Here is a 14,329-nt window from a genome sequence, read left to right as displayed (position 1 = left end):
AAAAATGTATTTCATGTTATTAGAACTGGTTTCAAGAGTGGGTATCTGCATAAACCACATAGTGCTGACAGCTATATCATCAGAGTGCCCACCCCCCACCAAAAAAACCCCACCAAAGCCGACATCTGTTAGTGAAACGGGATCTTTGGTCTCCTTATTCAACAAGCTGTTTGTGGTTACCAAATAACCACAAACATTTGTATTTGGAATTTATTACATTTAATTGAAAACCAACTAACAGATTCCACAGACTTTTAGATTATTAGCTGTTTAGCCCCATGATTTAAACAAACATGCACCAACACCAATCTCTTTGTTTAGGGTTGAGCATATATTAACCATGTGTACACAAAGCAGCAAACATTTATTTGAACAAATTATATATATATATATATATATATATATATATATATATATATATATATATATATATATATATATATATATATTTTTTGTTTTTTTTTTTTTACTGAAGGTACACAATGGTGTGAAAACATCATTAATAACTGAAAGCCCAGGCCTGTGGGGCACGGAACAAGTGCAGCAATAGGAAAATTGCTTTCTCAGTGGATTGCAGTAGGAAACTGAACATCTCTCTGGCAAATACATGACAACTTATCATTCATTTAAAGGCTACAATTATGTTTAGAAAGGAAAGGGCTGGTTTTTGTAATAGATGAACTGCAGGATTGTCCCCTTTCTCCTCCAGAATAACCAGACAATGTCTCCGTTTCGTATTCATTATAACTAAATCATAACAATAATAACAACAATAATCATAAACCCTTAAATGTTCCAGGGTGAAAGAAAATGACAAATCATGCATGGCTGCTTGTATTCAAGTAAAAGGAGTATTAAAGATTTTAGACGTGTTTCATGCAGAATTTCACTGAAGACAAGAATACACCAAGCAGTGTACCTTAAATAGTGCTATAGTATTTCAAATGTCCATTAATATATCAGTCATAACTAATAGACTGGATTAAACTGCATAATAGAGTAAATTAATTGAATACATTTAATCAAATGAAACATTATGAATAACACAGTAAACAAGTTTTGTATTTCCCTCTACAATGCTCAGCCATGCAGGCTCCCTAGTGGCACATCCAGTGGCAGTGTTGCTTCTGTTATAAGGTAGTTATGAGTTTGTATCCTGACAAATCCACAGCCACCTCAAACAGCCTGGATACCAAGAGGGCACAATTACCTCTGCTTTCTGGGTAGGGAGGATAATGCTACTCCAGCACCAGTTAACCAGAACAATGCTAATTAATTATGGCAGGATAAAAGTAGTGAGAGCTCTCCAAAAAGAGTGTAAAGCCATCCTGTAGCACTGTTTGAAGAGCTGTTTGCAAAGATGCAGTGATTTTACAGATATGGAAGTAGCAGGTATTGCATTTTCAGTCTATTAGCTATTGTGCAATGGAAGATAAATAGCTACATAGTTAGCAATTGTATAAAATGTTTTAATTAAAAAAAATTTATAAAACATTTTAATAAAATACAATGTATTTAAATCCATTCAGGCAGTTAATGATTAGCGTTTGTAGTACTCTTTGCCTTTACTCCACTACAAAACTGTACTGTAGTGATTTATAATAATTGCACTATCGAGTGTCACCCAGAAAAGGATGGATTTCCATTTGAGTCTGGTTCCTCTGAAAGTTTATTTCTCTTTTCATAGACACCTATGGCTTAAATATTAGGAATCGAAATCTATGATACATTTTTATCTGCATGTTTTAAAGTAGCTTTATGGTAGGTACTTTTGTGAAGTGTCATACACATAAAAATGGATCGTACTACATATGGTACATGTTAATGCCAAGCTGAGAATAGCATTAGTTTTATATGGTTCATAAACTAGCTAGCAACTTTACACAGATAAGTAGAGAACTAGTATATTTTAATAAACTTAATGACATTGATAAAAACACAAATGTGCTGTAAGTTTATTTATTTGATGTTATTTTTTTTTTTTTTATCGATTCATGGGGATGTAAAGGTATACACATTCGTACAAAAATTTTTGATACAGGGCTTTCAGTTCGAGTGCACGTGTGCGTGCGGAACATAGTTACAATTAGAGTTCCCTTAGGAAGGTATTAAGGGGCGAACTGAGAATTAGTTTAGTCTCTGCCTCACACTTTGAGGGAATTTTTTTAATTAATATTATTAGTCGTAGTAGTAGTAGTAGTAGTAGTAGTAGTAGTAGTATTAAACTTATACATACACAACAATGCCAGTGGTATAAAAAAAAATATATACACTAGAGTTAGCACAGTGTCACTGTGGCTACTCACTCAGTACCCAAAATAAGATTTATTTTGCGCATGCATGAAAACGCTAAAGAACCAATATAGCTATTATTAGCCGCTAACCAGGAAGTGGCTAACAGCTAACACGATGGATTCTTTAGCATTATGTCCGGCTTTTTTGACAATTCTGCATATCAAGAGAGTGAAGTAATGAAGACATTTGTTAAATCTATGCTAAGATAAGTAGAACAGTAAAGTAAAACATCTTTAGAAAATGAAAACACATCTGTATTACAAAAAAGTAATTTATATTTAATTATTTTTTAAGAAATATAATTTGTGCCAATTTAGACTCAATTTAATAAATAATGAAAAAAATGTATTGCATTAATTCAATTTTTTCTATTTTATTTAAAAAAATATTATTTGATATTATTTAACCAAGCAGGTATTTTATATAAAATTATTTTTAAAAAAAATTTTCAAATGTAGATGATCACAAATGCAATAAGCCTTTTTTATTTAGCAAACAAAAAAACAAGCAATTTTATATCATTTCTTTCCCCTAACTGTACTGTAAAATGACCAGAACCATGACTTAAAAAACAAGGTTTTAAACATGAATTTTGTGTATCACCCCATCAATTGATTATATTTCTAGCTCAGGCCATCACCATGATCTGTGTTTAAAAACAGCATGTTTGGGTGAGTTTCGTAAAAGCAAGCAAAGCCCTTTGATACTGTGTACAAATGCAATTGTGATTCAATTCACATGCAGTAGAAAGCTTAGACTTCTAAGCTGCACTTTTATAAAGTGAAAGTCCTACAGGACACAGGTAGAAACATACAATAATAAAAACACAACTCTAGCAATGTCAGGCATGCAACACATTTGACCTCATCATCATCATAGTTCTTAGTGTGTTTACCATATTCTGCCAAAAAAGATTTTATCTGAAACAGTAAGTACATCTCATGTGTCAGAGCATGTAGCTTTTAAGCATGTATTTTAAATAAAAGCATGAGGTAACAACTGGAGACTGTATAAATAAAAATCTTTAGAATGCCTTTAACATTACAGTCATCAATGTCCAGTGACCAAAACAATCTTTTGATTATGGAAGTTAATGACTATAATCCAGTCATTTTGATAATGGCCTCTCCAACAGTATGTTTGCGATTAAGTATAATCAAGGGATCATTTATTTACAATACAAGACAACACTGGGTGTGGGTGGGGAGTGTTGCTGTCATTATATTTATTAGGAACTTTCCAAATCAAGCATGTGTAGTATTTATCCCAATGGTGTTCAATAGGGATAAAGTCAGAAGTCTATAGCAGGAGATCTTCCACTCACAAGTGAAAGGAGAAATGTCATGCTACTGCATCCAAAGAAACCCTATACTATTGTGTGCCTTCATCTTTACAATGATAGATAGATAGATAGATAGATAGATAGATAGATAGATAGATAGATAGATAGATAGATAGATAGATAGATAGATAGATAGATAGATAGATAGATAGATAGATAGATAGATATGACATTACACAACATTTAACTGTACTGTGGAAGACACAGGCAGCAAACAAAAAGATCACTTAAATCTTAGAGAGGTCTTACATCAGTGGAATGCAAGTACTCAATTTCACAAGAGTTAACCAAAAAAACTATACAATCAGGCATGACTTCATCAGGCTATCAGGGCTGTGTTTTATCCAGGGCCATGTGCTGGAGAACTTCGTGATCTCATGCATCAGAGTGAGTGAAAGAGAGTTACTACATGTCATGTTGGCAGTGAGCCAACAATGATATCTGCACAGCAATAGAAAGGTTCTAAAATACTGTATCTATCCTAGAGTGCTTTTTTAAAGAGCCCAAAATGCAAACGTGTAACAACCTTTTTTTTTGTCTTGGCAGTGCAGTGAGAGCAAATGCTGTCATGATCTCTCTGCTCTTATTTGGTGCATGATGCTACTGAAATCATCAGATTTTATCAGCACCTCTGTAGAGGCAGGAGCCATATCCCAGTTTAAGACACATGCTGTGCGCAGAACTAATTATAGCCATATAAGGGAGATTGAGAGCAGGTGTTAGCAAAAGTTGCAAGACTACAAGAAAGGAAAAGTGGTCATGCAAAGTGGTTAGTGAAAACCTTCAACTAGTTTGTGATAACTAGTTTAGAGGATTTTTAACGTTTCCCTCTTTTGGCCCATGTCCAAATAGGTCCTCTTCGCTAGCATTTTCTATAATGTAAACATTAAAAGTTTTGTCTACCACTGACTGATCAAAACTTTAACACAGCCTGCCTATAAAAGAGTTTTTTTTTATTGCAGCAGGTCTTAAAAAGGAAACAGCTACAAAGCCAATCACCCTGTCCTAATTATGCTCCTCGATCACAAGTCTCTTCACTTCCACAAATTCATATTCCTAACATCAATCAGCCGATAACACAATGAGCCAGACACAAAGTGCCCTAAGCCTATGATTGTTCTTAGTCTTTTCCAGGAGGAAGGAAAAAAAGAACAGCATTTAGATCACAGACCTGACCCCATATAACTGCCAGAAAGCCCATTGCACAGCAGTATTAAACATCCGTCTCTTCCTGTCATACAGCATGACTGGCTTCCCACCCACTGCCTACATTACCTACTACACGTCACACAGCACTGATATGCCATGTGTTAAGATTTAAAGTAGCAGCAAAAAACCCAGGGTTACATTATATCAAAATCACACTTTTGTTTAGTAAAACTGGCATTTTTCTTTTTCAAACTGTACATTATGGGTAGCAATTCCCATTAGAGTTTCTGCTGAACACTGAACACACTATATGAATGACAAAACAAGACGAAAGGCATTCGTAAGAAAGCCATTATGCAAATATCATTTTTTTTTAGAAATACACAAAACAAAAAACAAAAAAAAACACTTTCTAGAAGACTCCCACACACTTTTTTTATGCACCATCATGTCTGCCAACATTAACTGTCAAACAGTATCTAATCAAGAACAGGTTTACAACGCTGCTCCTAGATTAACCCCAGCCCTGCACATTGTAGTGTTCTCAGTGTTCTTCAACGCTGTTAAAGAAGCTGAAACCCAGGCGTGTTAAAGCAAAGTAAAGCCAAAGACCCACAGGATGAGAGGTACTCCAGGACCATGCCAACAATCTACAACCTTCTAATATACAAATGATTCTAAATGTGATTACTTCAAATCTGTGTGCGTGTTCCTTTCCAGCTGAGCATAATGTGCATGTCCCTCAACATCACATGCATTCAGGATGAGGAATGTATTAGAAGATGTCAAAACATATGACAAACAATGCAATGTTGTAGGTCTGCATCAGTCTTGATATTTATACTCGCTATCACAATGCAGCATCCATAGAAAACCTGGAACAAATGGAGTGTCGTCCGAACCGGTCTGTATTTTTTTTTTACATCATATAAATATTTCACTCATTGCAGAAACAAAAACAAAAGAACGCAAGCACGAGGTCAACTCTCGGAATGTTTCAAATGTACACAACAGGGGTGTCTAATCTTATCAGTGGCTCCTGCTTGGCTGGAACAAAAACCTACTGCCACACTGACCCTTTTCAAATAAGACTGGACAAACCCCTAATAGGCTTGAAAACAATTACTTCGGCAGTTAGGCCTGGTCCTGAATTCAGACATGTTCAGACAAAGGGGTCTATGACTCCCTTTTCAGAGGGGTGTGGTGCTTTTCCAGCAACATCACCACAAGGGAAAATGCAAGACCTACACCTCTTCTTCAAGGACAACTTCATAGAAACTAGGTTCTTGATCAGATGAAGGAGACTAGGTTTAACCGGATGGGTGATTAGTTGCCTAGACAAGTAGACAGGCTTGTGTCTTCCCATTATATACAGTATGAAGGTGTGTATCTGTTTGTGTGAGATCTGATCTTGCAGTAAAGCAGATGGAGAATATTGGAGAGAGAAACACGGGATGAATTCGGTTTAGGATCACATCAGATTTGAGTAGGATCGAATGCACCTTTAAGGGGAAAGGGGGGGATTCATAACTTGTATTCCTAGGATTTTTTCCGGTCTTACATCTATCCAGGATGAATGTCAGTTCATTTGAGCAAATGCTCGACCGGTCACGGAACTATCAATTATCCCAAATGGATCTCAAACAAACAGAAAAACAGCCCGATGATGACAGCGACCTCCATTTCCGATCGCTTTCTCGGCATTTTTAACACCAGAGCACTGAGTGTGTAACATTCACAGCGTGTCAAATACCCGGCGCTGTTACACACACACACACAGGGAGAGAGTGGCCTCGATGGATAAAAAAGATTGGGAATGTAGCGGTGTGCACGGACAGGAAAGCAGAGATCGCGTTAATATGGCGGCGTTACATTTCGCCCTTTAGCGATGACCCCCATCCAGCGTTCAAGTCGTTAAAAGCGAGTTTGCGTGGATCGGATCTTCACCACACACACACACACACACACACACACACACACGACCGTGTCCAATGTTAAAGCTAGGAGCTGCCACGAGCGTGAGGGTGTTGCTCGATAGATGTTTGACCCATCTGTCAACACATCAAGCCGACAGAATGCTGGCCAAACCCTCAAACAAGCCGGATTTGATCAGAAACTGCATGCAAAAACAAAATAGATACATATTGAAGTTGACGCTGTTTGGCGTGCACAACATGCCAAATAAGAGCCATCTTGCATGGAGGTCCAGTTTTGGAGATTGGCTACGAACACACACACACACACACACACACACACACACACACACACACACACACACACAGATTTCCCGGAGCCAGAAGTAATGATCCACATTTCACAGTTAGAAACACGCCTGCTGAGATCAGACGCCCATTCATACTCCATCACACGCCGTATCCTTCACACTGCGCTATAATCCAGCATTGCATCCAGCATTTTTAATTTCTACCGCTTAAAAAATAAACAACAATCAAACAATTTCCATTGCATGCCAATGCAGAAAAGCAAAAGCCGCAAATGGACCATTCGTACCTGAGATCCAGCAGCGTGGTGCATGAGAGAGGAGCTGTTGTAGAGAGGCGGCGGCAGCAGGCAGTGTGTGTGCTTCTCCAACCTCTCAGTACACTAGAGCTCCGCCCTTCTTATTAAGCCCCCTCATCCAAATCAAACGCTACTAATGGAAGGCGAGAGGGACAGGCAATCCATCAGCACCCCAATCACGTCTCCTTCACCGCCGACCTCACTCTGTGCACTTTATTTATATCGTGCTTTGTGTGCGTTTCATTAAAGTGGCTTTATGCGAGCAGTGCGCTCGAGCCTTATTTCACTCTTAAAGAGATATGAACTGTGCGCGTGCTTCTCGAATGGAAGCAGGAGTTCAAATCAGTCCTGGTGCATCCCTGAGAAATAGGACCTTTACTTTCTTTACCTTGGACTTACACGGTTTCCTTTACTAGATGACACATTTTGAAGCCAGTGTTTCAAAATTCAAAAGAAATAAAGAAATAAAGAAAAAATAATGAACAAAAGTATCAAGCTCTTAATGGGCAAATCATTGGTCAGAAGATTAACTACAATAAAACACTTCTGGTAATTCCTGTGTCACCATTTGCTCATTCCCTTTTGTTGCTGTGAAAAGTTTGTGTTTGTGGTAGAAACAGTGAAAATCACCTATATAGTTCACTTATAGAATTCAGATGTTTAATATCAAATTCAACACATGCTCAAAATATTGTGCAGCTACTCATCAGCTATTTGGAGCATCAACACAGAACTGAACAACATTGACTTTTCTTCCTGTTAAAGTGTTTACCTACAACTTTTTGCACATTTTTTTGCCCATGAGAGTATATTATACTTAAAATTATTATTTACCATATCCATATGTAAAAATAAATAAATAAACAAATACATTTGTTTGCATATTATACAAACATAGACAATCATTTTTATTTAGTTGGGTTAAGAATAAAAAGATTTTGAACCTCTGACCTTCCAAGCTATAACTCAACCTTAATCACTGAGCTACCACTTCCCAAATGACTGTTTAGGAAGACATTTTGGATCTGTGGATATCTTTAACCTGGTTTCCAGGACCTTTAAATAATAGTGTCTATATGTCTCACTCAAGGCATGGGTGATATGACAAAAATATCTCATCAATATTTCAAGACATTAAACAATTTGCCTCTCAGTATACAATGTAGTTTAATAATAAATCATACACTGGTCTACAGTAGCTCTGTACCTTATAGGAAATGTAATCCCATAGTGTATATTTATTGTCTTGTATAGTTCAAATTGCACCAACACACTAAAAATGGGTGTTGTAACTGTACATGAGCTGCATATACAAAATCCTTGTACATGCAACACATGATACATGACAATAAAGATGACTTTTTGGTTGAATTATACATATTGAAGGTAAGAAAGGCATACACTCAAATGTACCACCCCAGGCACAATCAATGGAACAGTTTAATACCTACTTTAGGTAAGATTGATGTCAAGCGAAAAACAACTATAATATTCTTTGCTGCTTGATCTAAATAAAAAAACTAATTAATTCCAAGGAAAATAATCCCACAGAAAATGTAAATGTATAGTAACTTCTGTTCTGACAATCTGCATCTAGCTGTGCGTCTTTTTTTCTTTTCTTATTATTAATGATATATATAGTAAACGTTAAACTTTTTATAAGAGTTACAGTCAGCCCTTACTGTAAGTTCTGTAAATCTTAGATGGTTTAATCACACACTCAATTTTTACATCTGTAACTGAGAGTATTCTCTCAGATATTCATTCTTAATCTGCTGTCTGTATTATTATGTGTATCATTAATATGCACAGCTTGGTAATAAGCTATTATATTAAAAAAATTAATAAATAACCGGCAGACTGGAGTCTATTATGTACTAAAGGTAAAGTGTAATTCAATTTGCATGTATCACTGAGTAGTGCGTTTCTAACACAAAACAACTCATGGACCTGTCTTTGTACTAATATGCGAATTGCTGTAAAAACCTCTTACTAATGACACTGATGTTTTTGTTAAACAATAAATGAAAAGCCACATTTTTCCACTTTGGTGATTAATACTGATTTACTGGAATAATAGTCATGTGTATGATTTATTGGGAATATGTGCTGCTAAATACAGACACAGAAACCAAACAAAAACCTAATTGAGTAAAAAAAAAAGGTTTATGTACAGTAGCCTGTTACTGCACCATCTAGAAACCATATTTTTTTCTTTAAGGCTTTCTTTCTATAACAGAGGTTTCTTAGTTTTGTAAGGGTCTGCTTGCTGTCATGCACAACCATAATAACTGATATTATGATCTGACAACAATATACAATATATCACTTGATGTGGGTTTCCTCTGCGTTCTTCGGTTTTCTTTACACATCCCACTTTGTTACCATGACAAAGACCCGTCAAAAGTGTTCCATTGCCAATACAGTATGACTGTAAACATATGCCATTTTAGCATAAAGGTCTTACACACCTGGAGGTTAAATTTATATGATTCATGTTATAACAGTTCATATAAAAGGTGTGATTTTGAAAAGGTCTGTGTGTCTCTGCATCTCCTCCAATGTAAAAAACGTTGCACACTTGCAAACCCTTTATCCTAGTTTACCATCTTCTGTATACACACACACACACACACACACACACACACACACACACACACACACACACACACACACACACACACATATATATATATATATATATATATATATATATATATATATATATATATATATATATATATATATATATATATATATATATATATATATATATATATAATGCTACTGCCATCTAGTGTTCACATTAAACTTTGCCACATTATTTCACACTATTCACATTTATTTAGATAGATGGCAGCATAATCCATATTTTGAAATAAAGGAAAACACCTTTCTCCGCTTTAAAAGGCAAAGAAGTATAGAGCGAGTTTGTAGTGAGACCAGCAAGATCGTCTTTAGAGTTCTTAAACATGATATTTTAAAACTTTCTTTGTTCTTATTACAAATAACATGAATAAAAATCGTGGTGAAGGGTCCACAATCCGTCCACTGCAACGCTGACCAGGATAAAGCACTCACTAATGAATGAATTATTGAAATAATGAATGACTGAATAAGTAATTTAATCCACATCAACTCTGATCAGTGTTAAACATGCATAAGGGCAGCGTCATCCTCCTGAAAAATCCAGTTTATTCTGACCAACTACCAGCTGCTGGCAAACTGGTAGCTCATCTTTGGCAGTAGAAAAGGTTTGCTGAACCTCATCTTATAATGCTATGTTGCAAATTATCTTTTTTTTTTTTTACAATTACATTGCTTAAGAAAACTGTAAACATTTATTGATGAACACGATCATTTTAAACAATGTAAAGAAACTGCTTTGCAGCTAAAAGCTGCTTAAACTAATGTGGATTTTTCAGGATGGTAGCCATTAATCTGCATGTAAAACCCATACAGCCCAAAAATAATAATAATAATAATTGCACTCATTCTGCTGATAATAAAAATCCATAAGTGTCTATACTGGCGAAAGATTTCTAAGAACCAGTTAAAGAAATGCTTTGTTATCCCTCTTCTAATGTTTTTATCTCCATATACCAGCTGTCTAATGATGTTGTTTCCCAGAGTTGCTGAGATGCTCTACTTGAACTATGATCCAATGCTGAGAAAAATAAATAAATTGATGAGATGTTAATTCCATAATTGAAAAAACAAACCATTAGACTTTCATAAAGCACCTACAAAGGCACATTACTCTAACGTATAAAGCCCAGTAAAAACTGCAATATGATATAATCTTAATGGTTATTTTATTACAATCCCTGTTCCATTTAGAGCATGAAGATGATAAATTAAAGTGTAATGTAGTGTAAAGAGAGGCTGTGTTTTTTTTCTACCACAAGAGGGTATACCTGAGAGAGAGATTTGTGGCTGAACTTTCAAAGCTTGTTCACAGAATTCCCAGAATGTTCTTTAGAGTCCAGAGAAATCGATTTTGTTTTATTAAAAGGCCAAATGGTATAATGGAGCTTGGTCTGCCTTATCACTAATTCTCATGACTACAATGCTTGAAAGCATTGCTATGTAAACCACAATGTACCAAGCCACCAAATGAACTGAACGCCAACTGAATACACTGTTATCTATTGCAAGTTGTTATCTGCAGTTAAATAAAAACATATAAATGATGTTTGCACACATTTTAGCTACTTTTCTTTTCACACATTTCTTTGTCTTAGAGTTTTTAGTGTCTAAGGCCATAATAAATATGCCCACTTATCCAAAATGTTGTACTTCATCAGGAATGACTGGCACTAATAATTAAAATTATTTATTATTAATTTTTATATTTTGTATTTACTAGTAGTATATGATTAGAATGACATATCCTGTATAATTCATCACAGGTCACATGTGCCACAGTTATATTAATCACATGCCAATTTGGTATTTACCTAAGGTCAGTAACCTGCTATCCACTCAGGGACATATTCTTGACCAACATGCAGCATTATGTTCTTTTTGCAAATGGAAAGTTAAACATACCAACACACACACACACACACACACACACACACACACACACACACACACACACACACACACACACACACAGGCAAATTTTATCAGACTGATTCATTAACTTCTACATTAATTTGCTTATCATGCTAGCCTTTACTTTTCCAAGCTTGGGGTTCAGATTATAATATTATGGTTTGTGTGTTCCTATGGGAACTGTAGCCAGCGTTTGTGGGAGAACTGTGCCTGAGCTGCTGGAGGTGTGCACATAGAGCCCAGCTCCACCCACCCTCCTGTGCTGCACTATAAATAGCCTAGAGCCTTTTATCCCTTCCACAAACACCACTCAGTGATGAACGAGAAAGTCTTGTAGCCGGAGAAGTGCATCTGTCACCAGGAAGACCTACTTCAATGTGTGGCAAACAGGGTACTGAAGAAATCCACTGATTCTCAGCACATGACTGCTAAGGTAAGCAAAATAGAGAGAACCCTATAGCATTTGTGTTTTACATTTACTACAATTATCAAATAATGAAAAAACATTTTACCATTATTAAATCTCTTCCTTTTTTTTTATATAGATTTTTAAAGTTGATCCCATGTGGGTGGTTGAAAAGATCCGTCTATCAGTTGAGAAAACCACTCTGCTTCTTCCTGCCACAGATTACAGCTTCAACATTGGAAGCATGTTTGGGGAAAACGCTTCAGCTGATAAAGCTAAGAAAGCCACCCTGTGTCCCAACATCATCACTCCGGACACCATTCCCAAGTTCTGCATTCCACCGAAAATTACAAGTTCACTCGAGGTGAAGAGTTTGGAGCAAGGAAAACCAACCCCGTGCATCACAGTTTCGTGCAGTGAAAGTTACAGCCCAAAGAAAGAGATTCCCTTCCGAGAACAGATGGGCAGTCATATCATTCAAGTGGAGAGTGTAGAGGATGGGCCATACAACAAAGGTTGTAGTGATGAGGAGAACACCAATGCAGACCCCCAAAGTCAGGCTGCCCTCTCTCTGCCACACCTGGCCAAAGCCCAGACATGCTATGGCTTCTGCACACTGCTAGAAAGCCCCCACACCAGAAGGAAGGAGTCCCTGTTCCACAATGATCCCAATTCCTGTGGCATTCCCTTGCTTCTACCCAGGAGCAGGTCTAACACCTGCTCCAGATCATCTTCAACTACTGTTTTCCCAGCCTCCACCTCAACTTCCTCCTTCAGTCTGAACAACTTAACCGCCAGACTGTCACGGAAGAGCTTCGGTCTGCACCGGCAGGGCACGCAGGACAGTGACACCACCTCATCAGCTGAATCCTCACCATTCAGCTCTCCTCTCTTGGCCAGATCGCTACCCAAACCCTCCCTCTTCAAAACTCTCAGTCACGACAAGCTGCTCTACCGTAATATCCGGAAGGCTGCCGTATCCAGGAACAACTCCCTGTCAACGGATGAAGCCAGCTCCACAGATAACAGCCCTAACGTCATGAGAAGATCGTCAGAGGTACTCATAGAACCTCTTTCATCCAGCTTTGGCCTGGCTCCTCCTGCTATTTTTCCCTTGGACTTGGTTCTGCACAGAGAATGGGTGATGAAGGAAAGCCTGGTGCCAATAGGAAGGGATGGAACACTGCGCCTTTCAGCAGAATACTGTCCAGAAAACCAGAGACTCCGGGTCCGACTCATCAGCGCTGAGGGGCTGTACTCTCTCTCTGTGGACCCTAAGAGCATCAACTGCAGTGTCAGTCTTTCCCTAATGCCTGGGAAATTCCAGAAACAGCGCAGCACTGTGATTAGAAAGAGTCGTAATCCGATCTTCAACGAAGATTTTTTCTTTGACGGCATAACCGAGGAAGACTTAAACCACTGGTCACTTAGGTTTAAAGTTGTCAACAAAATGTCCACCATGAAAAGAGACTATATTTTGGGCAGTTGTGATCTTCCACTGACTTGTATTGTTACCTTATAAAAAAGAAAAATGGACTAACTTTATATATTTATTTGCATTTGTTAACATTTGATATTTATTTACAGTTTTATAAAGCCAAAGATTTTATTTCTATTAAAAAGTTGAACACTTTTTATTAATTCTGTGTGTGTGTGTGTGTCTGTGTGGGAAAAGGGAAAAGGGGTTAAATGAAAAAGTGATAATGTAGTCACAGTTAAACCAAGCTCCATGGGCTCTAAATAGAAACATTGCAAACCTGAATGCTTCTTTGCACTCTGAATGGATTGCATTAATTCGGTTTATTGAAAAAAAAAAATCCTTGATTAAACCCACTCTTTCATGTAGTAAAACTTTTTATTAAGTAGCATAATCATGAAGATTTTTTTAAAACACACATTAGTCTGCCCTGTTGCCTGAACTTTTCTGCACACGTTCAGTGGTCCTGACATTGAAATCATTAAAGAGGTTGAGAAAACTGTGGAAACCTGTCAATCGTTAGTGTTTAGGTCTGAATATTCAATTAGACAATTACATTATAAAAGTTTTTTTTTTCTTT

At 36.9% G+C, this 14,329-nt stretch overlaps 2 protein-coding genes across 3 annotated transcripts in view; one reads left to right on the top strand and one right to left on the bottom strand.

Moving 5' to 3' along the window:
• Nucleotides 1–7,579, bottom strand: part of tln2b (talin 2b) — a 124,265-nt gene extending 116,686 nt beyond the window's left edge. The window contains exon 1 of the mRNA XM_083545856.1: nucleotides 7,298–7,579. The gene's annotated coding sequence lies outside the window, so the exon portion shown is untranslated. The remainder of the gene's footprint in view (nucleotides 1–7,297) is intronic.
• Nucleotides 7,580–12,151: 4,572 nt separating this feature from the next.
• On the top strand, nucleotides 12,152–13,913 carry c2cd4a (C2 calcium dependent domain containing 4A). Of its 2 annotated transcripts, none has more exons than XM_083545731.1 (2): nucleotides 12,152–12,299; nucleotides 12,494–13,913. In XM_083545731.1, exon 2 carries the CDS (start codon nucleotides 12,517–12,519, stop codon nucleotides 13,792–13,794), a length of 1,278 nt encoding a protein of 425 aa, XP_083401857.1. In that variant the 5' UTR covers nucleotides 12,152–12,299; nucleotides 12,494–12,516; the 3' UTR covers nucleotides 13,795–13,913. The 2 variants fall into 2 exon arrangements, with proteins under 2 accessions (XP_083401857.1, XP_083401856.1); XM_083545730.1 differs by having other exon boundaries at nucleotides 12,153–12,299; nucleotides 12,412–13,913.
• The last annotated feature ends 416 nt before the right edge of the window (nucleotides 13,914–14,329 follow it).

Source organism: Silurus aristotelis, assembly GCF_946808225.1.
Source record: "Silurus aristotelis genome assembly, chromosome: 7".
Classification (NCBI taxonomy): domain Eukaryota; kingdom Metazoa; phylum Chordata; class Actinopteri; order Siluriformes; family Siluridae; genus Silurus; species Silurus aristotelis.
The sequence above is the reverse complement of the archived record's forward strand: the minus strand, read 5'-3'. Positions and strand labels throughout refer to the sequence as shown.